General features: G+C 42.7%; 1 protein-coding gene across 3 annotated transcripts in view; it reads left to right on the forward strand.

The window, feature by feature from the left end:
- The first annotated feature begins 10,734 nt into the window (after positions 1 to 10,734).
- The window catches only part of HECTD4 (HECT domain E3 ubiquitin protein ligase 4), a 70,645-nt gene continuing 54,267 nt past the window's right edge, over positions 10,735 to 27,112 (forward strand). For 2 of the 3 annotated variants that reach the window (XM_069870926.1, XM_069870927.1), the window contains exons 1-5: positions 10,749 to 11,160; positions 22,175 to 22,692; positions 25,213 to 25,302; positions 25,657 to 25,787; positions 26,945 to 27,053. In XM_069870926.1, coding sequence (XP_069727027.1) covers positions 10,990 to 11,160; positions 22,175 to 22,692; positions 25,213 to 25,302; positions 25,657 to 25,787; positions 26,945 to 27,053 — 1,019 coding nt within the window. In that variant the 5' untranslated portion in view covers positions 10,749 to 10,989. Of the gene's footprint in view, positions 11,161 to 22,174; positions 22,693 to 25,212; positions 25,303 to 25,656; positions 25,788 to 26,944; positions 27,054 to 27,112 lie in introns of all 3 variants that reach the window. The other variant, XM_069870928.1, reaches the window with a different exon arrangement.

Raw genomic sequence — 27,112 nt, forward strand, 5'->3', positions numbered from 1 at the left:
TGCTAATCACACGTTAGCACCAAGCGGTGCCTTCACAGTGCTGAGCAGCTCCTCAGGCTTTGCTGCAGAAAACAGAAACGGCAAAACTCTCATCTTTCATAAGGAAAGGCAGACAGTGGACAGCTGTGATTCGTCTCGCTCTTAACCTCTCAAATATTTTCCTTCGCTTCTGTGAAATCCGGCTTCTTTCTGAAATGCTCTCAGGTGGGGGGTGGAAAAGAGGAAAAACAAAGACTGTACAGTTGGCCAGCACAGAAACAAAGTGAATATTCAGAAGGATTTTTCAATCTAGATAATACCGTCCACTACCTGAAAAATACTTCCACCACATAAAGAGCTTTTGTGTGCGTTCTTGCTGTCCCGCAGCTTTTCTCATTCTGAGCATGTAAACAGTTCTGCAGCCCTGGCTAGCTGAGTCATTGCTTTTCACTCAGCATCCCCCACAGAAGAAGCCAGAGACATCCAAAGCCTCAGTCACCCAATCAAAAGTGCTGGAGATGCATGGGTCCAAAAATAGTGACAGCCTCAACCACAGCAGCACTTCATTAGCATCAAATGTGCTCTTTGCTTCAGCTGCCTAATAAAGTGACATGTAATTATAATAAAGCATCCTTTCGAGAGGAAAGAGAGAGGGATGTTGGCTTTCTTGGGGAATTGGTAATAGATGCAATGCTTTATTATCTACAGACACCTTTTTTTTAACCTATGAGCTGTCTCTGTGAACCGGCTCGGTGGGTTCAGCCCAGAAATGCTCTGTCCCAGCCGCTGCGTCGGTCAGCGCTGTCAGGGACAGACACCAGCTTTGCTTCTGGGACCAGAAGCCTTGCGAGAAACTGTGGCTGGCAAAATACTTGCCAGGTTTGCAGCAAACGCTGCCTTTGGCATTTCAGGTGTGACACACTCGGTTTTAATTAAGAGAAGGCGCTTTGGCTGGAATGTGAAAGTGCTGTTACGGGACTACCACACAGACCATTTTGGCCAGGTATTGAAGAAAATATGCTGACTGCCTGGCTGTCTGGTGCTCAGCTGCTCAGTTCAGCTACTATGGGATATCTGTGGGCTGCACCTTGGCACGCAGGGGGAGCTGAGCCTTCTCCCTCCATCAGGATCTGCCTTGATCCCTGCCCTTCCTCTCTTCATGCTTCACAGAACTGGTGCCACTAGAACAGCCAGTCTCACAGCTGCAAAAAGTCATTCTGGATCTCCCCACAAGCTCAGTAAACAATAAGTGGAGTTTGGGGACAGCTCCTTTGCCTTCACCATCTGGAAGAAGCTCTGCTTTAGCCTCATAGAAAACGTAGGAGAGATCAGCTGAGACATCATTCACAGGGAGGAGCTGGGCCAGGCAGCCTTCCTGTAGCAAATGCTAGGTAACTCCTTCCACTCTGCTCCAAATGCTTATTCTCACCTCATTTTAAATGATTCAGCCATTAGAAACCCAGCCCAAATGGATTTCACCAACAGAATCTATTCCAGATTCTCTGTATATTCTTCTTCTAGTACATTTTGTTGCTTCTCTTTCAGTGAAGAGGGCTTCCTGGTCTCTCCTTATTACAGTCAACTGGTTTTTAAGATCAAAACTGTTTTTTACAGTTACAAATCTGCACTTAAAACTCCAGGTTAGTGATTACCCTGCTCAGCTTGAAACTGGACAGCAAAGTTCTGCCCTGGCCCTGGCTCACAGTGAAGGCTGCATTGCTGAGGTCTCTTTAAATTCCACTGGGATAAGAGGTGACCCCACTTTCCTGTGCTGTTTCAGGGACTATACAGCATCCCCATCTACAAATATCAGTGCTTCCTACAACTTAATCAGCTATTACTCCATCACGAGAGGGACACAGGGACAGCTTAGTCTGAGAGATCCAGAACTACACAGGAGAGTCACATAAACTCTACTACATTTTCTCCTGTCGTTGTTGTCCTGAAGTCACAGGTCACAAAACCAGCACAATTATCAGGGCACAGGCTTACGAGCCCCTGCTCCTATTGTTTTTGAAGACGGCATCTGAAGCTCCCAGCGACTTGTGTGGGAATGTGAGGATGCAGGAAAAGGGGAACTATTTACCTGTTAATTTGATTTCTCCAGTTCTCCTGCATTACAGCCTGTTTTAAGCAAGTGGTTGTTTTAGCAATTAGAGCAATTAAATCCATATTTTTATAAGGATCTTACTCACAATAGCTGTCGCTGTTTTTTTCCCTTATTGTTCAGGAAGGCACTAATTGAACAGAGCGAGCCAGTCCCACCGGCTGTAGTCAACATTTGAACTGAGTCATGCAAGAGGGCTGGTCTGTGGTGGTTGTATGTGGAATTTAACATGCTTGCCAATAAGAAACCATGAAATTTCTTACTTGTTTAGTTGCTTTTTCATAGTTCATTAGTGGTTTGGTGGTTTTTTTAGATCAGATCAGTTTTGACCCTCTCACAGATAAAGTCAACCCCATTTTTGTCAGCTGGATGCCTTTTTGGGCTTGTTTTATCCTTTTTTCCCCCATTATTTTAATGTTTATCTTTCTCAGTGGAAATGGCTTTACGTGATAGATTGCACACACAGCCAGCAACTTCGATGACTTAACCATGGTTCACACTATACCAGGCATAGAATCATAGAATAGTTTGGGTTGGAAGGCACCTCAAAGATCATCTAGTTCCACTCTCCATGCAATGGGCAGGGACATCCCACTGGATCAGGCTGCCCAAGGCTCATCCAACCTGGCCGCGAAAACCTCCAGGGATGGGGCAGCCACAACTTCCCTGGGCAACCAGTTCCAGGGCCTCCCCACCCTCACGGTGAAGAAATTCCTCCTTATGGCTAGTCTAAATCCGCCCCTCTCCAGTTTATACCCATTGCTCCTCATCCTGTCACCACAAGCCTTTGTAAACCGTCCCTCCCCAGCTTTCTTGTAACCCCTTCAGGCACTGGAAGGTCACTCTAAGGTCTCCTTGGAGCCTTCTCTTCTCCAGACCGAACAACCCAAACTCTCTCAGCCTGTCCTCGTACAGGAGGTGCTCCAGCCCTCACATCATCCTTGTAGCTTCCTCTGGACCCATTTCAACAGCTCCATCTCCTTTTTATGTTGAGGATTCCAGAAATGGACACGGTGCTCCAGATAAGGTCTCACAAGAGAGGAACAGAGGGGCAGAATCCCCTCTCTCGACCTGCTGGCCACGCTGCTTTTGATGCCACTATTGCTCGAACGAGAGGCACATGGCAAAGCTTCTGTACATTGCACATTATCCGCATGGCTTCCCTCTGGACTGACACAGAAACTGCATAAAGGCCATTTGAAATCTGGAGCTTTGTGCTTGTGTGAGAGAAAAAAAAAACCCACATGTGCACATACTGGGGATACAAAAGGGAGAAAAAGGCAAACTCCATTTTGAGACTGCTGATGCAAGACAAAATTTTGACAGTGCTTTTTTTCTTTGTCAAAAAACTGGCTTTGGTCAAAGCACTGTGCGTAAAAATCTGTGGTTTACTTAATCCAGCAGCCTAGGAAAGAGGACTTATTCGTGCTTTGTAAATAAACGGTTCTTCATCAAGGCAGTGTCTAGCATCATCATGTAACTGTCTCCCAACGCAGGCAACCCATTAATCTTCAAACTGCCTAACAGCTCAAATAATAAAAAAAAAGAAAATAATATGAATAACATCACAAATTACTTGGCTTGGGCTTACTAGAAATAAGAGCTGATTTCACAAGTACCTGAGAAGGGTGTCCCAGCGTGAGCCAGTCAGTGCAGCTGTCTCCTAGGGATTTATAGGAATATTCATTAGAATGTCTGTCATTCTTCCCATCCCGTCACCCTGAGCCACAGTTTTTCATGTAACTCAATTGGCCCTCACACCAAGCCTGGGGAGAATGGATAATCAAGCCTAAGAAATAGCTTTTTATGTGTTTGTCTTGCACAATCAACAGCCACTCGACAACAACCTAGAAGAACAAGCCCAATACACATAGCGTGGTGTCTACATTGCATGTGAAAGGCTGGGCTGATGCTGTTTGTAAAAAATAATCTCACAAAGGCAGGGATGCTGCAGCTATTGGTCCTGCCGATAGCCGGTTGGCTTTGGATGACTGACAGACAGCGCTGCTCTCAGTTCTTCCATTGACTGATTGCTCACGGAGTTATTTTAGTTGAATGGCTAGCTCATTCTCCCTCACCTATCCTTGCTGCACACGTGAACCAGCTGATGTGGAGTGGCCACCAACCCTCCACCTCGCTCCTCTCCACCCCACAGCTCAGCAAAGCAGCAGCTTGAAGGAGGGAGGGATATGTTACCCCCACACCAGGAAGCTAGCCAGCCAGTTAACCCGCTGGCTAGTTACCCAGGGGCAGTTAACCTGCTTGCTAGTTAACCAGAGCAGATTTCTCATGGCACAGCATTGGTGACCTGGCCACAGGGAGCTCTTCCCCTCCTTAGCACCTGCATGTTCCAGGTAGGATGATTCCCTGCCTCACGAAGCAGCTGCACTCCCCAGGCTTCACATTTCCATCAGGCTTTGGTGATGTGAACATCCTTCTCCTCCCCCGGGAAGCCTGACGGCAAGTTTGACAACAGGCTTCAATCAGCGCTGAATGAACATTTCAGGGAGTCTAATGAATCAGACACAAACCCCGGCAGATCACCACACCCAGCTCCCGTGGGAGTCGTGGGCAAGGAGTTGCCATCCTGTTTCCCTGCTCGTGCACAGGAACAGGAGCTTGATCCAGGGGTTGAGGCATCTCATTTCTGTACCACTTACCGAGGATGAGTTTACCTTGTAATTCCCCTTAAAATACAAGCGTGAAGGGAAGCAGTTGTGTTCATACTTAGTGTAAAGGAGGAAAATGTGTTGAATTTAAAGATGAGAGGGATTTAACATGTTTAACTAATTCTTTCCCATTTTTTAACTATCAGAGATTTTAAATTACAACATACAGCTGTGATGTCCCTGCCCATCACAGGGGGTTGGAACTGGATGATTGTTAAGGTCCCTTCCAACACAAAATATTCTATGGTTCTATGGTTCTATGACTCTATGATTCTATGACTCCAAGTGGCACTTACACTGACTTAAATAAAACTAAAGCTGAGGTCTTTTAACACAAAATATAAAAAAAAAAAAGGGCATTTTCAATGTCTACCTTGGAACAAAGGACATCTTTAGGTAACAAGGTGATGCTCCTAGAAATAAAAAAAAAGTGTGTATGTTCTGTGAGCAACTGGAATTCTTTCTTGTTATCGGTGAATAGCTCTCAAACATGGAGATCTGCAGGATTAACATTTCAACCGATACTTGGGAAATGATAGAAAACTATTGAAACGCAGATGTAAAAACTCAAAGCATTTCTTGAAAGATAATAGGAAATCAGCTTGTGTAACATTTTCTTTCCAAGAGTTTTCAATTAAACTCAATGTAGAATACACAGTAAATAGGAAGGTAGGGGTGCTTCCAATGAAAGATGTATTTTGGATTCATGTCTGAGTATCAACCCCCTCTCTATGATGACCACTTTCAGCATTATAATAGAATTACCAAGCAGTCCTCCTCTCTTTTACAAGAGGAAGAAAACACGGCAGATATTGCAGCATACATTGATCAAAACCACTAACATTTTCATAACTCATTCTTGAGAACTAATCTTAAAAGCCTCACATCTCCACCAGGCTATTAGGGATCTTGTCAAATTAACATTACAAACCCCGAGAAACACTTCATGAAGTGGACCTTGTAATAATTTGTTTGAATTAGATAGATCCACCTCGGTACATTTATATTTTTACAGTACTGAGCAGAATATTGTAGCAGTCTTTTTTTTTTCTTATTTTTCCCCTCGTTTTACTGCACCAGTTTTCAGGGAGATTGAATTTTAAAACAGCACCAAATAGATGTATTTAAAACCTACCTATTTTTGGGTATTAATAATGAGTCTTCTGAGACATTACAGATTCAGAAATTCAGGACAACTACTAAGGGATCTGTTCAGCTCCCGACTGCTCTTCCTCACTGATGGGCAGCATTTAAATACTTCTCTCTGTAAAAGGCTACTTGCGTTAAATTCTTGAATAAGAAAATGAGACATGAGATTAACGAGAGTAATGCTAAATGCCAGCTTTCTTTGTTTTGGCATGTGAAATACCACAAACAGAATTTAAGCATAAGTTGTCATTTCATTTCCAAGCTCAGTGTGAGTCAACAATATCATCCAGCTGCAGAGGAAGCAACTACGATGCTGAGACACTTAACGTGAGCACAGAACACACAGGAATCTGCACAAACCATTTCCCCCTTGGTAAGGCTTCATCTAAAGTACCAGCAGCTCAAGAGACGTGGAAAGAGACCCCAAAGAGCAGAAGAATGATCAGACTTCTAGAGTACGTGGCCTATGGAGAAGGTTTGGAAGGAATGGGATTATTTAGTGCAGAGAGGATGGAGAAGAATTGTGATCACAGCCTTCACACCTGAAAAAAACTCTGTGAAAGAAAGGAAACTATCTGTTCTCTGTGCCTACAAAAGCTGAAAAAATGAAAAGGCTTAAATTACAGCAACACAAGTTCAATTAAGCATTAGGGAACTCCCTAAGCGTGATGACAATCCAGCAACTGAAGAGCTGGCAGGTGGAGTCTCCATCACTCTAGGTGGACAAGGATGTGTCACAAGCAGTGTAGTTACAGCTTGGGTCACAGCACTGGATTAGCTTGCCTCTGAGAAAATATTTCAGCATTTTTATTACGATTCTATCATTTACATTTGTTTCCTGTCCAATTTACTAAGGCTACCTTTGTGAGGCAGCTGATTCATACTCATGTTTCCTGTGATAAATCTGTCCTTATTAAATTTAATAAAAATCTCTTTTTATTTGCTCTTACTTCCTCAAGCCAACCTTGCTGTCAGTCAGAGCCTTCTTCAGAAATTACTGCTAATTGATCAAAATGAGAAAAATGTGAATATTCTTCCTTTGCAATTAAAATACATTCCTAGAGTTTGAAATTATTTTATTTCACTGCCTAGTTTGCTCTTTCTCCTCTGTCAAATACTGAATTTCACCACTGCAGTCTTTTCCCAGTTTTACTTGGGGAAAAAAGAAGAAAGTGTATTTTTTAATCACAGTTAGTATGCCAAGAAATGCCAGTATTCCTTGCATAGTGGCCTTATTAATGATGGCATTTGGGCTCTCTAAATAACATGTACTAGGCAGAGGAGCCAGGATTCAGGGTATGGAAATCCGGTCACTGCAGACGACACGAAAATAGCAACTTTTTCTTCTTTTTCACACATTTCTTAGCGCCACAATGGTCATCAAAACTGAGGCTGCCGCTTCTAAATTAACAGGAAGGCACACAGCAAAGCCTTAGGGTGAAAAGAATTTCCCCCGTACATTACAGTTGTTAACAGAAAATTAACCTGGAGGGTGAGATAAACTTCCTTTACGTTCCATTGCATAATAGACAGAGACATCCTAGGGCAAAAATGGTGAATTTTCAGCTCATAGGGCTGAATTTTTGCTCGTGGACCATAAGCATCTTCAGGCAAATCTCCGTAACCACGGTGCCCAGAGAAGCCCAGGGCATGCTCAGCTGCAGCAGCGAGGACCTGCACACAAGGAGGCTTATTTGAGAATGCAGCCACATGCAGAGAATTCGACCTTCGAGAAGGCGACCACGCAGGCGCGACCACAGCCCCAGCAGCAGCCACCCAGCTGGAGGCTCCCAGCCCACCTGCTCAAAGCTAATCGCAGCAAAACACTGATTTTCTGTACGAACCTATTTACAAGCTAAGGGTTTTATTTCTCCAGCTTGATGATTTCTGTCACAAAGTTATTCTAGTCTGGCTTTAGAGCCTTACCATCTCCCATAATGTAGTACAAGGCTTCTTTGTAGTCGTTGCAGAACACCTCTGAACACCACGCTGAAGCTGCAGTGGCTGACACTTTCTGGTGACATGCAGAACAAAAATAATATTTTTTTCATCATATTATGCAACATGTTCTGCAGCAGATGCCAGACAAACTGCATTATGTTTGCTGAATACATTACAGGGCCCTAATATTGAAAATTTCACATAGAAAGCTATGTCAGCATTCCACACTATGTAAGCTTCTACATTGTACAACATACTGTTAAATCCTGAATGGCAGGCACTTAAAATAACTTAGTAAATCTTACTAATGCTAATATCTTACTAATAATTATTTTATTTACCTGCACTGAGACGGAACAGGACGCATTTCTGAGTTTTATGGCATTAGGTTAATTCAAAAACTGATTTTTAACTTTGAATTGTCAAATCGATAAAATTCAGAAGAGCTCCAAATAAGCAAATAAATAACTATGAAATGGTAAACATCCCCTCTGTCCAGTTTGGGATGTCTTCACACAAATACAGCTAAAAGGGATTGCTAAAACGTCTGCACAATCTCCAATTCACAGTTAAGTGCTCTGCTTTTCACTCAGGGGCAGCTCAGGTTACCTACCACACAAAACCACAAGTATCAGGATCCTCGCTGTGAGAAATGGTTCACCAACCCCCAGTCAAATGACAAAGTGTGGCCTCTGGCCAGTATATAATTTAGCCCCACGCCTCCTCCTGTGCTCAGCCTGGTATGAACGCGTCCAGAGTCACACACACCCCTCTCTGCCAGCTCTGAGTCAGTTCCTTGTCCAAATATAAGGCTTTGGTTTGTATTACGAAGCAATTAGTGGATTGAATTGACAGCTCTATCAAACCCCGGTTCTCCATCTGGGAGCTACTGTGACAACCATATTCCTCTGGGAGAAAGCAGTCCAGAAAGCCCTGGAAAGAGCATGTGAGAGCTGGAGACAAAGAATTTTCCACCTGGGGGTTACCCAGCCTATGAATCAGTCCTGTGGAGAACAACAGATACACTCAAACACAGTCACCTCTAGAAAACACTGCAAATCCTTTCTGTTGAGAATCCTTCCTGGCATGAAGGAAGCAAACCCTGAAGCAAACATCCGATTTTACTCCCAGCTCTACTATTTGTATTGATTTTGTGGAAGATCCTCAACCAGCACCATATTCTATTTGTATTACAAAATCTAAAGACAGAATTATTTTCAGTGTACCTCCCACTAAAATGTATACACAGTGTGCGTTTAGCTTCCTCTATTCCTGTCTGTGTGAATGAACGAAAACAATACAAAACTCCTACTCCTGTAACAAAACAATAACACCACTCACTATTTTGCAATGAAATATTGTGACTAATCTAACCTCAGCAGCTTCCCTGTTCCTCCAAGGAGACCTTGGGAGCGCAGCTTATCTCAACTGCCAGAACTCAGCTGCCACGTCCCACCTGCCACAAAATCTTCAAATCTCAGCACCGCCTCTCTTCTGAGCACTAGCAGGGCTCCTGCAGGAGGATCAGGGTGGGTTTCATATCTATGGATATGTGCATCTGCAGCCGTTGTTCTCTATGTCATGTCTTGACCAGAAATAATAGATGCTCATGAATGGTCTCTCACCGACAAAAACCTTTGACACTAACATGCTCTTCCCATTAAAAAAAATTACAGTCTCTAACGCAGAGGCAAATAATATCTATTTCTGTGATAAAACCAAGCCTGGAGGCTCTTCTGCTCTCCAATAAATGAGTGGCAGGGATACCCTACCAAATACAGTGAACTGAGCTATCGCACAGCGCTCTAAGCAGCTGCTCATGTGAACCTACCTGAACCCCACGTTGTCTGAACTGGCTTCAAAGACAAACTACGCAATTGTAGGATTGCTCATGGTGCTTGACCAGTGATACAAAGATGCTTTGTGTGAGTTAGAAGTTGAACGGCGGTCCATTACAGGGGAAAACACCCGCATCTTCCCAACCAGATCTAACAGGACATACAGCATTGGCAAGAGAGCTCATTATCCTACACCTTTGAATACGCTTTTCCTTCAATAACACAGTCCATTTATTATGGTACATTAATCATAGAATCATAGGATGGTTTGGGTTGGAAGGGCCCTTAAAGATCATCCAGTTCCACCCCTGCGATGGGCAGGGACACCTCCCACTGGGTCAGGCTGCCCAAGGCCCTTCCGACCTGGCCTTGAAAACCTCCAAGGATGGGGCAGCCACAGCTTCTCTGTGCAACCTGGGCCAGGGCCTCCACACCCTCATGGTGAAGAAATTCCTCCTTATGTCTCGTCTAAATCTGCCTCTCGCCAGTTTATCCCCATCGCCCCTCATCCTATCGCTACAAACCTTTGCAAACAGCCCCTCCTCAGCTTTCTTGTAGCCCCTTTCAGGTACTGGAAGGTCGCTCTAAGGTCTCCTCGGAGCCTTCTCTTCTCCAGGCTGCAGGAAGGGGGCTTTGGGTGAAGCGCGAGGGGCTGAGGACATCGCCCTGGTGGGGGGCGAGGGGCTCACGGGCGCCGCCCTGCTGCGAGGAACAGGGGGCAAGGCCTGAGGTCACGTGAGGGGCGTGGCCTCACGGGAAGGGGGCGTGGCCTAACTGTACTAAGGGGCGGGGACTCGTGAGGCAGAGGCGTGGTCTCGCGAGAAGAGGCGTGGGTGGGTGGGCGGGGCCATATGTGAGGGGCGTGGCTTCGCATTAACAAGCGCTATGGGGGCGTGGCTTCGCGTGGGGGCGTGGTCTCACTAAAGGGGCGTGGCCTCACTTGAGGGGGCGTGGTCTAGCGCTGAGGGGCGCGTCCCATCGTCGCGGCTTGGGGGGGGGCGGTCGCATTGTTCGCGCGCGGTGCACGCCGGGAGCGCCCCAGCCCCCAAGATGGCGTCGCGCTGTCACCCGCGCGCGTGAGGCGGCGGCTGCGGGACGCGGCGGCCCCGCCACGGCGGCTCCCGGCGCTCCCCGTTCCCCCGGCGCCGCGGTGGCCACCCGCCGCTCCTCGCCGCTCCCCGCCGCGCTCCGGCCGCCCGGCCCCCCCCCCCCGGGGGAGCCGTCCCCCCGCGCGCTGCCCCCGCCATGGGGCGGTAGCGGCGGCCGCTTCGCCCCCGCGCCGCGAGGCCCCCCCGGCCGCCTCGCCATGGGGTCCCCGGCGGGAGCCGCGGCGGCGGCCGCCAGCGACTCGTCGCAGTGGCTGTCGGTGAAGGAGGAGACCATCTTCCTGCACGACGGGCTCATCCGCGTCACCGACCTGGCCGAGCTGCCCAGCGAGATCATCGGCGTGGCGGAGCCCGGAGACACCGAGCTGGAGGTGAGCGGGGACAGCGGGGGGGAGGCCGGGGGGAGGAGGAGGAGGATGGAGGTGCCCTCGGGAGAAGGGAGAGAGTGGGCGTGGGGCCTGCGGTGAGAAGGATGGGGATGAAGATGAGGAGAAGGATGAGGATGCTCTCTGGAAATGAGCGACAGTGGAGGAGGATGAAGGTGAGGATGAAGATGAGGAGAAGGATGAAGATGCTCTCTGGGAGTGAGCGACAGTGGAGGAGGATGAAGATGAGGATGGGGGTGCCCTCTGGCGACGGGGGGAGAGTGGAGGGAGGATGAGGCAGTGGGACCTGCGGCAAGGGGGAAGAGGAGGGTGAGGATAAGGATGCTCTTGGGAGAAGGGGGAGAGTGGCTGTGGGGCCTGTGGCGACGAGGAGGAGGATTACAATGAAGATGAGGATGCCCTCAGGAAAGGGGGAGAGTGGCACTGGGGTCTGCAGCAAGGAGGATGAGGATGGAGCTTGAGGGGGGTGGTACAGGGAGAATGACACGGGGAGGCTGGGATAAGAACGGTGAATGTGGATGCAGGGTGAAAGGTTTGAGGTGTGGAGCCAACCGGTACTGAGGCGGTTTCCTTGTTTTATGTCAATCTAATTTGTTACAAATTGTGATGGCAGTGAGGCTGGGCAGAGGGAGGTGAGGTGCTGGTGATGATGGAGGGTGCCTCCTCCTTGCTTTGAATCAATAGGATTAGGAAATCCAAGTCACACTCATGTATTTCCCTGTGGCCTTTGGCTCATTTATCTTTATTTATCGTTCTGTATCTTTTTCTTGTTACTTTGAAATGGTTTGTAACAAATGAGCCCTACAGTAAGAAGCTGAGGGTGCTGGGGTTCCCCGAGTGTTGTATTTGAGCTGTTGACACTGATCATTATAAAAGAGCCAGGAGGGCAGCTGAGATTTGCATTCTAGATTTTCACCTTCTCAAAACTGCTGGTGGCTTTGGCTGCAGGCGAGTGGTACAGCTGCTTTATCTCAGGAGAAGACAGTGAAGGGCTGGATGTCAGGGATTGTAGGTTGCATCTATTTTGTAGGCTGCATTTCCCCCCCACCCCGTGTTCCTCCCTTCTCCTCTTTCACCCCGCCCTCTTCTCCAGCAGTGTGGCAATGACACAGGGTCTTTGTCAGAGGAGCTGAGTGCTGTGAGCTGAGAGGGGATGGTTCAGCAGGAGCTTTATCTGACTGCTGTGTTAGGTCACGAACGTTTAGGCCGCAAAACCCTTTAGTGAGGCTTTGCTGCTGGCTGGGGTGTTACTAAGAAGAACCCATGAGCCAGGGGAGGAGTTCTGACAACATCATTTTTCACCTTGTGGTGTGAAGTCTTTATGGTGTTTGTGAAAACTTCCCACAGCCTTATCTAAAGAAAGGTGATTTTTTTTTTTTTTTTTTTTTTTTTGCTGAACATGCATTTTCTTGTCTGTGTGATGTGACACTGGAGATGGGGTTGGGAACATTGGCTGCTCCCGTGAAATGGATGTTGGCAAATATCACATGAGCAGGAAAAGAGAGACTTTTAAGGTGTGTGACTTATCTCTGTGTGTATAAACACAGAATGATTCTGCCTTGTGATCAGAGTCCAGTGCGGTTTGTAGTCAAGAAAATATTTCAGTGCCACTACATGGTTCTAGAAGCAGCATTCAGTCTTTGAACTGTGTTCAAAAAATACATGCTGCCACAGCACTGTTTGTGTCGTGTCATAATAAAGAAGGATATCCTTAAAAAACAACAAAAAATCTCCAAAACCAAAACAAACCTTATTTTTAAGGTCTTGTAAATTAGAACAGAAATATGTTCCAGCATGTAACACAAATTCATTTGACAAACACTTCGGCTCTGGAGAATTTCTTTGGTAGTGCTAGGAATGTCTGTGAAACTACAATTGTTTGGGGGAGACATGGATGCAATTTCTGTTAGTGTGTCTTGTCCTTCCTGACACTTTTGTAATGAGCGTTTCAGCAATCCAGTGCCACCGATTCACAACACTTTTCCTGATCTAGAGATTGGGTTTTTTTCTGTTGTGCGTGTTTGCAATGTGAAACTTTTAAATAAATAAATAAATAAGTGAGACTTTGCTGTGGTGCCCATTTTGATCCATAGTCTTAAGTCACAGAATATTAAAGAATTTTATTTCCTTCCACTAAAGAACTGATGACCATAAGCAACTTATTTTTTTGGTTCTTATCTTTAAAATGGTTTGTAGCTTTTAGTATTGAGAGGGGGAGGGTAGAAAAGGGAAATTTGAAGTGTTGTAAATGTGAATCATTTAATTCATGACTTTTATCTGTGTTTTTTTTATTGTCATTTTAAATAAAGGGTTACCTCAGTAAACTGGAATGGCTTTGAGGAGCCATTTTGTGGAAATAGGTGCATGCATCTTATTGAAGTGTGGCCATGCAATCAACTGATACACGGAATAGCTCATTTGCACTGTTTCTGCTCTTGTTTGTAATGTAATAAATACATTTGAAGATTGTCCAAATAGAAATCTCTTGAGATGTGTTATTGGACAAGGGTAAGAGATGCTGCAGCTGTTGCTTGGATGAGTAAACTTCTTTAACACGCTCCTTGTGCTTCATCAGTGGTGGTCACAACCCTGACTGGATTTCTGATTAATTAAAAAAATATAGTATCCTTAAGTAGATTTTTTTTTTTTTGAGGGGAGAAGTATCATTCTGGTGTCTTTAAATATCTGTTTAAAGAATTTACTAGTGAGTAATGTCAGTGTGTTTGGATGTGTTTCCTTTGTCCTTCTGTTAAAAGGTTTTGTCTATTTATAAAAAGAAAAGGAGAGGAAAAAATGTTACATTATTCATGTTATACTAAGAAAGGCTTACGGAAATATTTCTTATTTTGCCTCTCCTACAGCTTTTCTTGTATATTTATATGTGTGTGTATATTTTTTTTTCCCCTTAGTGGTAGGTTACGAAAGCGTTCATGTTCTCTTTCGTGTGAAGGTAACCTGTTCTAGGAGTATCAGTATCTGTCCCTGGTACAGGTTTCCCAATAAAACCATCTAGTTAAAAGACACCTAGATTAGTTAGCAATTATGCAAGCCTTTGTACCCTTATGTTAAAACCTTTCATCCAGAAAAATGACTTTCAAACTGCAAAGTCTTCTGCTTCTTGGAGATAACCTTACATGACTAACAGCTGAAGATGTTGCCATGACATCTTGTCTGGTCTCTGCCCTGGATGTCAGTGCCTGCACAGGAGGGACAGCTTAATGGAAGATGAGCGGTTCTTTAATGTGCCACAATGGAAACTGCAGCCCTGCCAGAACCTCCCAATGAAACATGGTTCACAGACACAATAACCCCTGGGAGCAGGGCAAGAGGTACGTCCGAACGCAGAGAGATCCCTTAAGCCATGCAGTTTTCATCTGCCAGTACGCAGGACTCGACATGCTGAGACTTACGAGAGTGCAAGCAATATAAATGGATGTGGTAATGTAATAAGGGCACTACAAAAGAGCAGTTGTTCATGTAGACCTCAATGTAGCTGTCTGATGGCAAGAAAGCATCGTTTGCACCTAGGCAGTTGAGTTTTGTCCGCGTACGTTACAGCTGTAATCCTTCCACTTGAGGAGGCCTTCTTTCTGATCTTCAGACTTGTGTTCGTTATCTTCATTAGTTTTAAATTTGCAGCATCAGCAGATCTTTTCAGCTACCTGGTGATAGGCTCAGTTTTTGGGGTTTTTTTCCCCCCACAAGGAAATAAGTGGGAAGAAAGACACATCTTCAATATAGTCACAGTATAAAGTAGAACAACCTTATGTGCCACTCCACTTAACTCACTAGTGCTCAGTTTTACATAACAGCCTAACAGAGAGAATAGGCATTTGGGTATCGGATCTCGCTGCTCTCCTGCATAGTCTGCAGAAATTATAAATACTTCAGTTTGGTTTTTTTCCTTGAATATATTTTTTAACATGAAGCTGGAAGTGTAGTTCTTGCCTCAGTGGCTGTCTGGCTCATGTATATATGTGTCTTCATCTGATGGTTTAATTCTCATCAAGCCCTTTATTGTAGGACAGAATATGAGATGTCCCAGGGTAGCTGTTGCTCTGCACTGCAGATACATATTTTTAGTCAAATCTAAGTGTAAAAAATGAAATCATAATAACAAAAGTTGGTGCCCTTTCCTCTTCACCCCAAGTATGGTCTGGGCGAGCTCTCTAGGGAGAAGTTGAACTCAAGTCCAGTGCTGTTTTGACAGGATGTGCCAATCTTGTGACTAACTTGTGTTTTCTGTCAACATTATTTGGACTTGAAGGTATCTGCTAAACTTGAAACTTTCACCCACTTTCCTCACCGCCTATCAGAAACATCACTCCCCCCCGATTGCTGAAGGAGAGTAGTAGTTCTCTGCCATTATCTAGGTCAGTGCTTCCCAAATCTTACTGGTTGTGACCTTACTTCCATCTACAAGCTTCACCTCTGTCAAGATAAAAATCCTTAATGCCAACATAAACAATTGACTTTTCACTAAGTGGATGACCCCTCTCAGGGTTGTGACCTCTAGCTTGGAAACTGCTGATCCAGGCATGTATGTCAGGCTTGTAACCCTTCTCGTCCTGCCTTTTGCATCCCCTTCCACTTCAGATCTTCCAGTCTTCCCCTTGCTGAGTGTTCATAGCTTTCAGACTGACACCAAATGAAGCTTGTTCTCAAAGTTAATTCTGCCTACGATTATAACCCCACAAATGAGAGCGGTTACTTTTGCACAAGGAGTTGATGGTGTCCTTTCAGGCTTTGCTTCAGTCTCTCCCTTGCCTTCTGGAAAGACCTGAAATCTTAATCACTTTCCTTTTAAGCTCACTTTCATTAGCTAATCTTTGTAAAGAACCAATATTGTGTAATTTAATCTCTAGCAGAGTTGCTGTTGTTATCATCAGTTGTCATAAAATGACATGTTTGAATTTATTAAACTTTTATAATATGGAATGCCTCTTGGCTTCTTGTTTGGAAAGTCACATTTTAGTCATCCTAGTAGAGAAATATTAGAAAACTTCTGAAGGATGATTTTGCTAATGTTTCCCAAACTCAGTTCTGTTTATCAGTTGTGACTGAGTTCAGTGAGCCACACTCTGAGATTTAAATGACAAAGAGTTTTCCTTACCTTGCACAAAGATTTTCATCTGCTATTTAATAAGAGCCAAAGAAATACGTTAATAAAGAAATGAATAAATAAAGGAACAACCCTTTCTTTTATAGTGTTTTTGTCTGCACGTTTACAGCTCGCCTGTGCTCTGTAATTCATCTCAGATCAAGGTTATTTGGCAAATTTGTAGAGTTACAAAAAAAGTTGTTTGGTACAATATTTTGTATGCAGGAAAAGGTGCAGTTTTCTCAGTGCTCGTTTCTGAACAAGTAATTAGATTTCTAATGCTTTCACAAGGGGAAAATAGTTCATGCTTTTTGCTGAGTTGTTAAAAAGCGGTGCTGCTGTATCCAGGATTAGGAATCAGTAGAGGCTTTGAACAAGGTGATACAGTTAAAACTTCTTGAAGCAGAAAAAAATCAGAACCATGGTGAAACTTGTAGTTTTCAACCACAACACAAAAAGTGTAATGGAAAGTATGCAGCAGCTGCTGACAACCTATAAAAGGTCAAGATCCAAAACATCAGGATGAAGAATTTTGTACATATTTATATGTTTTACAAGCACACAAGCAGATCAAACAGAAAGCCTTATAGGGGGTTTAGGAGAATGTTTTAAAAGACATTAAGGCAGTGTTTGCACCAAGACAGCTTCCTACTGTGAGTCTGCTGTGAGCAGAAGTGCCGTAACCCAGCAGAGCAACGGAAAGTGGAAGGCTTGGAGTACGTACGCAATATTGTTTAACTTTGAGCAGTTTAACTTCAGATGCTTATTTCAACTTCCAGGATACCCTTAAAACTGTCAGTTCAGGTATTTATCTTATAGAATAGTCTATAAATCTTGTAATTCAGTCTTTTTGGCATGATTTTATTTGTATTTCTAGAGACAAAAGAACCAAGTAAACAAGTGGCGCTCCCTACATGTTAACTCTGTGGTGTGAGAAAAATGACCTTATCACTATTGGGTGGTGGTGGAAGTAATGTAGTTACATTTTTTTCATGCCTTTGTTAAAGATACCTCACCATTTGGAGGTTGTTTCTGGTTTTCCATACGGTTTGTTCCTCTTGTGAGATTGGAATAATACTTGTTTAATACTGTGGGGGGGCATTATGGATCTAATTGATAGTGGGAAATGTTCCACCATCTTCAAGAAGTTGTTACGTTTGTGTGTGAAGTTCAGCCAATTTAATTATGTAGAGAAAGAATTAAATGCTGCTTTGGAGATTTAAGGGCTTTCACTTGCAATGTGTAACTTAAGGTAAAAATGCACCTTTGTGAGCAGCTTCATGGCTCATCAGTTTCCTGTGTGGTAGAATTAAAACTGATCAATGAAACCGGGGTATTGAACCTGTGACTGCTGTTTAATCTCGTACGGTGGGAAGGCCGTTGCAACAAGTCCTTGTTCATGTCTGTTGCTGGCCGTGTATTTTCTTCCTCCTTTTCCATCTTGCTACTTTCCATTCTACCTACTGTTCCTCACCAGGGAGCTGGGCTAAACCAAAAATCTAGCTTAAAAAAAACCAAACAGCAACAAGAAAACAACCCACCCACCCACTACTGCCAGTAGCGAGAGAGGATAGCGGGTCAGGAATTTTAGCCAGTGGAGAGCTGGCTTTTAGTGGCAGCTCAGTTTTAAATTTACTTAATGTGATCAGAAAAACCTCAGGCTACCACTCTTTGTGTAGTAGATTAGTTTATCCTAATCACAGTATGTCTGAGGTTTACTATCAGTAGAGAAACACCTTCCCTTAATAACAGTGAATGCTAATGCCTGCTGTCTGAAGCAGCATTGGCAAAAATATTGTTTAATGGGAAGAAGTATCTGGTTAAGGTCATGTAGTGGGATGGAACAGGACAAAAATTGGATACAGCAGGAAAGATGACATCCTCCCCATAGCTCATGAGCTAAAATTAGAAACCTTTCTTGCCTCTCCATGCTGAAGATGTCAGTGACCAATTAGAGTCAATTGGATCACCCATTTTCTAATTAAAATGTTTATTAAAATTGATTTAAAATATTAACCAAGAAAATAATATTTAAGGACAAGATAAGGTAAAATTAAAATAGTAGCAATTAAAAGGTTTAAGTTTTTAATTACATGTAACCTCAGGCTGTAAAGTGCAAGACTTTAAAATGCAAACCTTTTCCAAGGTAGTCTTTGCTAAGTAGGTGTGGATAAGGTGGAAAATAGGGAATGACCACAGTCACAATGTCTGAACTGCAGTGTCAAAGTGACTGGAGAGTAGATTTCGCATTTGTAGAAAGTGTCACTGTGATGTTTACCCTTCTTACAAAATCAGACATACAAAAAGAGCTTCTTAAAAAAACGATGTTAATTTATTTCTTCCCCCTATATCTCGTGTCTTGATTACAGTAGAATTTATACTAAATTACTTGATTATGTTAGAGTTACTGACACTGCATTCTTTTTTGTGCAATAGGAGTTGTTCTTCAAAACTCTATGTTAATATTATAAAGATCTTTTCATTAATATTGTCTTCACAGTATATTAATCTGCATTATTTTTGTAGCTTGGCTTGTTATCTTTTGCTAATTCTGAATATAATCTATATGTCCAGATTTTGTTTAGTTTTCTTTCTTGGAGCATATGTTTGTGGTTTTAAGTTACTGTTAAGCTGCTATTTCTGCGAGAGATTTTCTTTGGAGGTGTAAGTAGATACTTGGGTAACTTGCTTTATGGCAAAGCAGTGTGATTGTTATATCTTTTTCATCCTTTCAGATGCTGTTTAAGCCTTTTTAGCCAAAAATGGTGAGATGCTGCAAAGCAATCAATTATTTACTGGTTCAGGTGACTGCCTGCGATAAGCTAGGGTTTGGTTCTCTTCCTTCCGAGATCTCCCCGAGTGTTGTGTTGGTAAATAGTGAGGCAAGGTGCCCAAAACCCACTAAAAAAGCAATGCTGGAAATCATTCCTAAATCAGAGCTGAAACTCAAGTGTAAATACTGAGGTATCAAGGAGGCAGGGGAAAGGGAGTTTTACCACTTGCTGACTGAGGAGCAGTTGTTTGTTCCGTGAAGTATTGGTGAGGACAGCTTGAGTAACAGGCGTGCATCTGGAGGTCAGTGAACCTGTGCTTATTTTAACAAAGAGAATGGTCAGTTCTTCTGGATATGAAGAGAATAAACTGATTTGGGGAAGAAGAATTAAATTTTGCTGGGGGATTTAAAGAGGGAAATTTGGGAGAGTACACCAGCTTTCATAGCCTGAAAAAACTCCTTTTAGTGGGTGCAGCCTCTGGCAAAAGGTGTTCAGAACGGCAGCCTCGACAGGCGTGTGCCAGGGAGCGCTGCAGTGAATCAGGGGAGATCTTTGATTCAGTCTTAGTACAAGTCATTTTAGCGTATGAAAAAAGTCTTAAGTCCCATTTTGGAACTGACTTCTAAATCCATTGAATTCTGTATACTTAGTATATTGTAGACCCAAATCAACGCCTGTTTCCTTTATAAAAGACTAAAGCAAAACACGCTCATCAATTCCAGACAGACCATACTGTGCTTATAAAGCGACTTATAAGCTGCAAGATCAATGAGAATATAAAACTTTAGTAAGGAAAAGCTTTTCATCAGCCTATCTGCAAATATTTGACACTGACTTTTTGTCTTGTTTTGTACAAGACAGACTCAGGTGTAGAGCAATATCCAAGGCAAGCAATCCCTTTTCTTGTTGAACTCTGGGAATTGAGCAACAAAAGTGTGTGACATAGTGGGACTTGTTTTCCTAAGTGCACCTTAGGCTGGAGTGACAAAATTTGCAAGGTTAAATTATAGCCAAGTATTGTACTTTGTTGTACTTTTCTGCAACAAGTTGGGTACAGTTTTATTGGTGAGGCCCCACCAAGTGCAACATTGGTAACTTGAAGGAAACTGAAAAAAATTCATTAGTTGCAACTAGAAATCAGTCTTTGCATTTGCAGTTTGGCTGAAATAGAGTGTGTTTGAATATTTTAATATTTAAACCTTCTGCTTGTTACCACACAGTGGGTGCAGATTTGGCTCAAAGACCACGAGGGTTGTGAATTAACATCATGTTGTACTTGTAGTTTAGGTGGGCACAACAGTTTGAAATATTATCTGGCATGGACTGCAGAGGTCCATGATGTCTGTGGGAAAGGAGAAGACCATAGGAAGCTCTCTCCTGTCCCCTGGAAGTTGTGCTGAGTGTAATCTAAAAGGGCAAGCCAAGGAAGCAAACCACAACTTGTCCTTTGTGCCTGTTATTAGCGTAGCCAAGCCATAGACCTGTTTTCTTCAGCATTTAATTCTGGAGGTGAAAATATTACTTCTGTTTCCTTCATTTCTGCAGCTTGTTACCACTTAGCTGAGGATCCATCATGTATTTAGTTTAGTTTAAGAAACTCAAACCCAAGCTGTTTTAGAAAGCTTTCAATTGCATCTATAATAGAATACAATTAAACTTATTTTGGAGACAGTAGAAGACACAAATTAATATGAGGTAGCTATGTTAAATGTACAACATGTGGTTTAGGGATAAATATTCTTAATCTCTTTGAAGAAATTTTAATTAAAAGAGATTCTTGAATTTTAAGGAGCTTTGTACTAACATCTATTCAAGTGTTACTACTTTGTGAATTACTTTTAAAGTGAACATTTCATTACTCTAATGATGTGTTCTACTGAAAAGCTGTTTCATTGACTTTAGTAGGGGTGTTTGTAGAAACTGCAGATGTGATTTGTCCCAAAGAGTTTTATCAAGCTGTTCAAAAGTCTACAATTAGACATAAACATCTATTTCATATTCCCTATGATTGCTGCGTACAATTGAACAAACCCTGTATGAAATTGCCCATTGCATCTCCTAATCTCTCACATTCCCCTTACCTTAATCATGTTGCTTTTAATTAAATGAAGGAAGGACAGTTTTACAGCCCAGAGATGAGTGGTTTGGGGGTGGGGAGATGAGGCAGTGTGGTGCAGGTAGAAGCCCTTTGCACACTGGATCCAGAGTATGAGAAAGTGTTTGGCTCACTGCTTTCCTAGCTGAAGTGACTTTGCTGATCTCAACTGTTGTTGTTTTATGCTGTAGGGTGAAAAGCTGTCTGTAAATTACTTCAGATTGGGAATTCTTTCAAGTACCGGGCTGGGTTCTAACCCATAAATATGTTTCTTTCTGTCATGGTTTACTTGTTTTCTGTTGTTCCAGCTTTGTCTCCAGTTTTACTTAGAAGTGCCAAACAGACCTCTTTCTTCTGTCTGGAAGAATGATAATGAGACTTTTAGGGTTTTAAACTATGGCAGGAACTGGAAATATTTTGAGAAAGGTGTAGTGAAGTGCAATGTGATAAGATTGAGGAAGGAAAAAACCAGGGGAGGGAGACCATGTTACAAAATTTTAGGGAACTGGTTTGTTTGTTTGTTTAAAAAGCTCTAAAACTTGAACATACAGATTCTTATAACAATGTGTTGTTGGCCTGTTAGTTTCCATAGGAGGGCTCTAAATTCAGCCCCTGGGACTCTCCACTCCCTGAGTCTCTTTGAAGACCTTGGTAAAATTGCATCAATTTCAAAAACAAAAAGGTCCAAGGGAGGCAAGTCTTTATTTTCAAAGATACTATTTCATGTGTACTTTTCTTTACTATCTGTATTATTGTTGTTTTAGCATCACAACTGAAAGTTTTGTCAGCAACCCCCAAGGCCAGGCTGCAGTGACAGTGCTGACTCAACAGTAACAGACTCCTTACCGCTTGCATGCTCTTTGCCCTCCAAAGTAGTTTTATTTGTGCCCAGAAATGAAAAAAAGAATTCCCCAATCTGTTGTAGAGGACAGCCGATCTAGAAATTGTACTGCAGGCACGTGTTACTTCTTTTTTTTCCATTAAGAAAAAGAAAACCTATATAAATACCAACTTGTTCCCTCCTTTCAGATACTAACGTTTGAGACCAAGAATCCGACGGAGCTAGCTGAGCGCTTACGATCCGTGTGTGGAAACCAGAGCAATGCTTACGCTCGCCTTCTGGAGTACCGACTAAATGCTTTGCGTGGACTGTGGAACGCCCAGCGCCAGCTCACCTTGGAGGAGCAACATGACCGGGAGAGCTCGGGAGATGAAGAAGCGCTGGCCTTGCTCAAGCGTCAGGGCTTGTTACAGCAGCCTGAACAGGCACCCTTTACTTCACGAATGGGGCTTCTATTGGTCTTTCCCCTCATTCAGTCTCAAAGTCGAACAGACCCTTCTCTCTGTAACATAACTGCTGAGGTGCTATTGAATTGCCTTCGAGACTGCCAGCCTTTGAGTTTGACTAAGGAACCAGCTGACTGTCTTAATGGGATAGAGTCTTTGCTGTGCTCCTGGCTGGAAGACACTTCTGCTTCAGGCCAACAGATTCCATATAAGCAAAAAGAAAATGCTGCTGCTGCCCTAGTTGCCTTGGCTTGTGCAAGGTGAGAAATCTACACAGAAACAGGATGTTGTGATATTGATAGTAAATGTTTCTGTTTAAACATAATAATCCAAAGTAACGTGACCACACGACACTGATTTTTAGTTTACACTGGTCTTTTTCTTTTTAATATTTAAATATGGGTTTGGAAAGGGTGAAACTGATAAGCTAAGCATTTGTTGTTTGGATGTGTTTAGCATATGTAAAAGCAGGAGTATCTAGATTAGAAATGCCTCTTGTCCATATTGCCGCTTTGCTGCAGTGGTTCCAGGAATGGGTCCAAATGTTTTTATTGTGGATAAATGTTGTTTCACTTTTCCTTTCCCTGCCCCCTTAATCCTGTAGCTGATGCACCTTCACTTGGCTGTAGAAGGTGTTGCTGCCCAGTCTCAGAGTAATTCATTTCAGATTTCAGTGTTGCCCATGAAACATCTGGAGGCATCTTTTTGTGTTGTTGCCCGTGAAGAGTTTGAGTGTAGGTTGAACTGTCTCATACCCAGCATCAAGTGATTAAGGACAAAGTGGCTGTAATGATTTTTATTAAGAACTTACTCTTTTCAGCACACGGGGCTTGGGGAGGGGAGGAGGAGTGTGCAAAAGGTAGCTTCTGCAAAGCCGCGTGAATGTGGATCCAAAGTCACTCTTTGCCTTTTGAAAACCTTGGGTTTAGTGTTGCTCAGATTGCAGCCTTGTCTGTCAAGTTTAACTCTGATTTGAGACATGGAAATTCTCAGGAGATGTAATGATTTGCTTTAGAAAAGGCTTTAGTCAAATGACAAACACTTAATTTCTAGTGTACTTATTCTAATGAAGTCAATGAGAAATCTACTTGATGTAGCAAACTCTTCTGTGCTGACAACTGCCTTATCAAAAAGGCAGTGTACTTCAACATAGCTCAGATAAATTGGATTTGATAAATACGATCTCATTTATGTTTTTTCCAGATGTCAATTTTCAGAAATATGGGATTTTCTTTTGCAGCTGAATTTGTAAAGGAGCTAGATTTCAAATGCAGCATTTGAAATGAAGGCTGATCTTATATTTTCTTCACAAATCTGTCTCTCATTGTTTTCAGAGTTGAAATATTCTGACGTGCTTTGTTCACGTATAAAAGTCTTGCATTTTCCCTTTAAATAAATAAATAAATGGTGTTGAGTACCATTATGAAGAAAAAGCCTTCAAAATGAGACTATTATTGAGATTTCTAGTTGCAATTTTGGGTGCTTCATATTACTAAGAATAAAACAACAGGGTGAATATTGCTTTAAATAATTAATTGAGATGCTTTGAAGTATTCAGTGTCAATTTTCTCCAAGCTGAGCTTTGTCAGTGGAAGAGTACAGCAGAAAATGACAGTGGGGAAAGCAGGTTTGGGGCCTGGAGGAGGAGGTGCTGGTAGGAAGTGAAGGAGCTCAGACCAACCATGTGTTAAAGAAAGCAGAAGGCTATATTCACCAGAGTGCATGGAAAGGATCTCTTCAATCGATCAGTCACGCTTCTGAAAAAATCAATTCGTAACTGGCTATTAGCATGTTTTAGACGCAGTCAAGTTTCTCGTATTTAGCTAGGCTATTATGCCTGGAAATAAAGCCACCACATCTTTCAGATAATCACTTCTTCCTATTACCCTGACCTTTAAAACAGAAATTGTAAAAATGTATTTTAAAGACCTCCATATCTCTTTATGTCTACAAAAAAAACCCAGGTGTTTTCCATTATATTAATGTACAAGTTTCATAGATTCAACAACTTCTGAATGAACAGGAAGTATAACTGAATTTACAAACTCCATGTGTTTGTAAATACCACAATAACATTTGAAAGCACATCTAGGCAAGATTGGAAACAACTTCTACTTCAGCTTGATTGTTTTCAGAAGTATCTAGTCCTTATATACTTAAAAATGCATCGCTTCCGAAGGGTGAAAATCTTCCAGATTTGCATTTGGAAGCAAAAGTAATCACACTCTGGATAATAAATTAGTTAGTTTGGTGCTTTCTGTTTTAGTCAAGAAAGCCCTCTCTAGCTGCATCTGCAGCAACTCTTGCTGATACTGTGGCTTAGCCCCAGGAAGACCCTGACTGTATTTGAAGATCTAAATATGATTAATGAGCTACAAGAAATATTGAAAGTAGCTGTCTGGAATAGATGCAGTAGTGAGGTATTTTATCACGTGCCTTGATTGCCTTCACTGTACGTGTTGTTCATGACACAGCCCATGGTTGCTGATGTCCCTACCTGCATGGTGCTTCATTCTTTTCCAAAAAGACAGCGTGATTTAGACTGGCAGTTTGCCAGCATTCTGCTTTTTTCACCCTCTTCCTCTTTTCACCTCTTCCACAAAAGAGTCAAAATCATCCAGAAAAGAAACGCAAATTAGACAAAAGGCTTGATGACATAACTTGGATATCCTGTCTTTATGGTATATTATATTCTACTGTTATATTCTATTCTGTTGTCTGTGTGTCTTCAGTCTTGTTTCAATAGACATCTTTAATTCATGTTTTTCTTATCCTTTTAGAGGGTCGCTGAAAACCTTTGTTCATACAGTGCATCTATTACAGAAACAGACCGATCTGGGGTCCCTGCCAGTGGCTGATGTTTTGTACAGGTTTGTAGTGACTTTTCTAATTGTAGCACTTAAACATTGGCTCTGAAAATGTGAGTGTATTTACAAATAAATGTCTTTAAGTGTGATTAAAAGGCGTTAGAGTCATTGAAAGCTCAAGGAAAGACCAAAATCCAGTCAATGGCGGAAGGAAGACATTAGAAAATCAAATCTAAAATGAATTAGTTGTTCTTGGTGTGTTGGGTTTTAAAGTTTTTAATTAAATATTGATAATTCCTTTAAGTGACTTATGAACAGAGGATAATCATTTAAAATGTGTCTACATCTTAACTTCTGGTCTGGGTACGGTTTGCTATCGCTGTTCTCTATGCATTTGATTTTATTTTCTACTTAAAGGCTGTTGCTTTTGGAGGGAGGACCTGGCTCACCCTCTTGTTTGCTTGGAGGAAAACATATCGTGTCTTGGGGCTTTGAAGACATGTTACCTGCACCTGACGCCAACAGTGGTTCCAGCAGTGAAAATAAAGGTGAATTATTTCATGACAGTCAGTATTAGCAGGGGAGGACAAGACACTTTGTGTGGTGATAATTGTTTAAAAAATAATGTAAAGCTTTGGAATTGGAAAGGATTTCTCCATTTCCTTTGGAAGTAATGTAGAAGCAAGTCTAGCTTACGGCAAACAACTGAAAAGTGAAGGTTTTAGAAGGACCATCTGGAGAGAGAGCTGGGCATTGCAGGAGTGTCTTGGAGCCTGGTGTATAATGAGGGGGAGGGCAGCCACTGTCTGGGCAATTTATCTTAGTGTGTACATTTAAAACTGAAGCTTTGAAAACATGGGCCTAACTTACAGAAGTACTAAATTGTTCTCATTGTTTGGCTCGTCATACCTATTCCTGTTAAGCTAATCTGTCCCAGTACGTACCTGATTTGTTTGCTTTTTTTTATAGCTGATTTGTGGATCAGATGGAAGAAAAGTGTCCTGTTTTATACTAAGAGTAAATCCTAAGCCCAGGGTGTTAGTGATAGCATGGGATATTTTTTGTTTTAAATGCAAGATCATGGGGTTCAGAAAAGTGTTCCTTTTTTGTTGCCGAAGCCCAGATGATATTTTAAATTGTCTAGTAATGAGGTTGGGGGAAGCCATCAAAGCAGTGGGTGCAGTGGCGGCCCTTCCTGACTTCAGTGGCGATTTTGCAGAGAGGTCAAACTCAGAATGGATATTATCCACTCATAGTCTTTCAGTAAGCATTTTTGTTGTCCTGTGCAGTGTCACTGTATTCGGTAGCTGTCATGGGCAGAGCGTCCTGGCATGCACGCCACAGTGAAATCTTGCACGCCTGCACCTGATTCTTCCTAAGTTTATTTGGTAGCAAGAGGAAATTTTAGTAGCGCCACTAGTCGTGAGTGACACGTAGTCTGGGCACCTCCATAAGGCTTGAAAGCAATGTGAAGAGACTGCTGTAAAAAGAATGGACTTGGACAGTGTTGCAGTAGCTCTTAGAATGCCAAATAGCAAGTCCAATATTAAAATCTGGTTTTGACCCATCGATAATGACCCGTCATGAGCGTCTGTTGGCTTTCAGTTGGTGCGGTCGCGACTGCAGGAGTGCAATGACCATGGAGAATTTCCAGCTTTGTGTTATAGTGAAGGTCTCTCTGCTCTGTTCTTTCTTCCTGATTCAGATGCAGACTTGGGGCGCTGTCTTGCAGCAGATGGGCTCTATCTTTATACAACTAATTCAGTGGGCAAAGGAATAAGCAAATTAGGATCTGGATTACATGGTACTTTACGGTAAGTGACAGTTGAATGTTTGCTATTATGCAGATCTGTTTAAAAAAAAAGTTATTGTT

Source organism: Phaenicophaeus curvirostris, chromosome 17, assembly GCF_032191515.1.
Source record: "Phaenicophaeus curvirostris isolate KB17595 chromosome 17, BPBGC_Pcur_1.0, whole genome shotgun sequence".
NCBI lineage: Eukaryota > Metazoa > Chordata > Aves > Cuculiformes > Cuculidae > Phaenicophaeus > Phaenicophaeus curvirostris.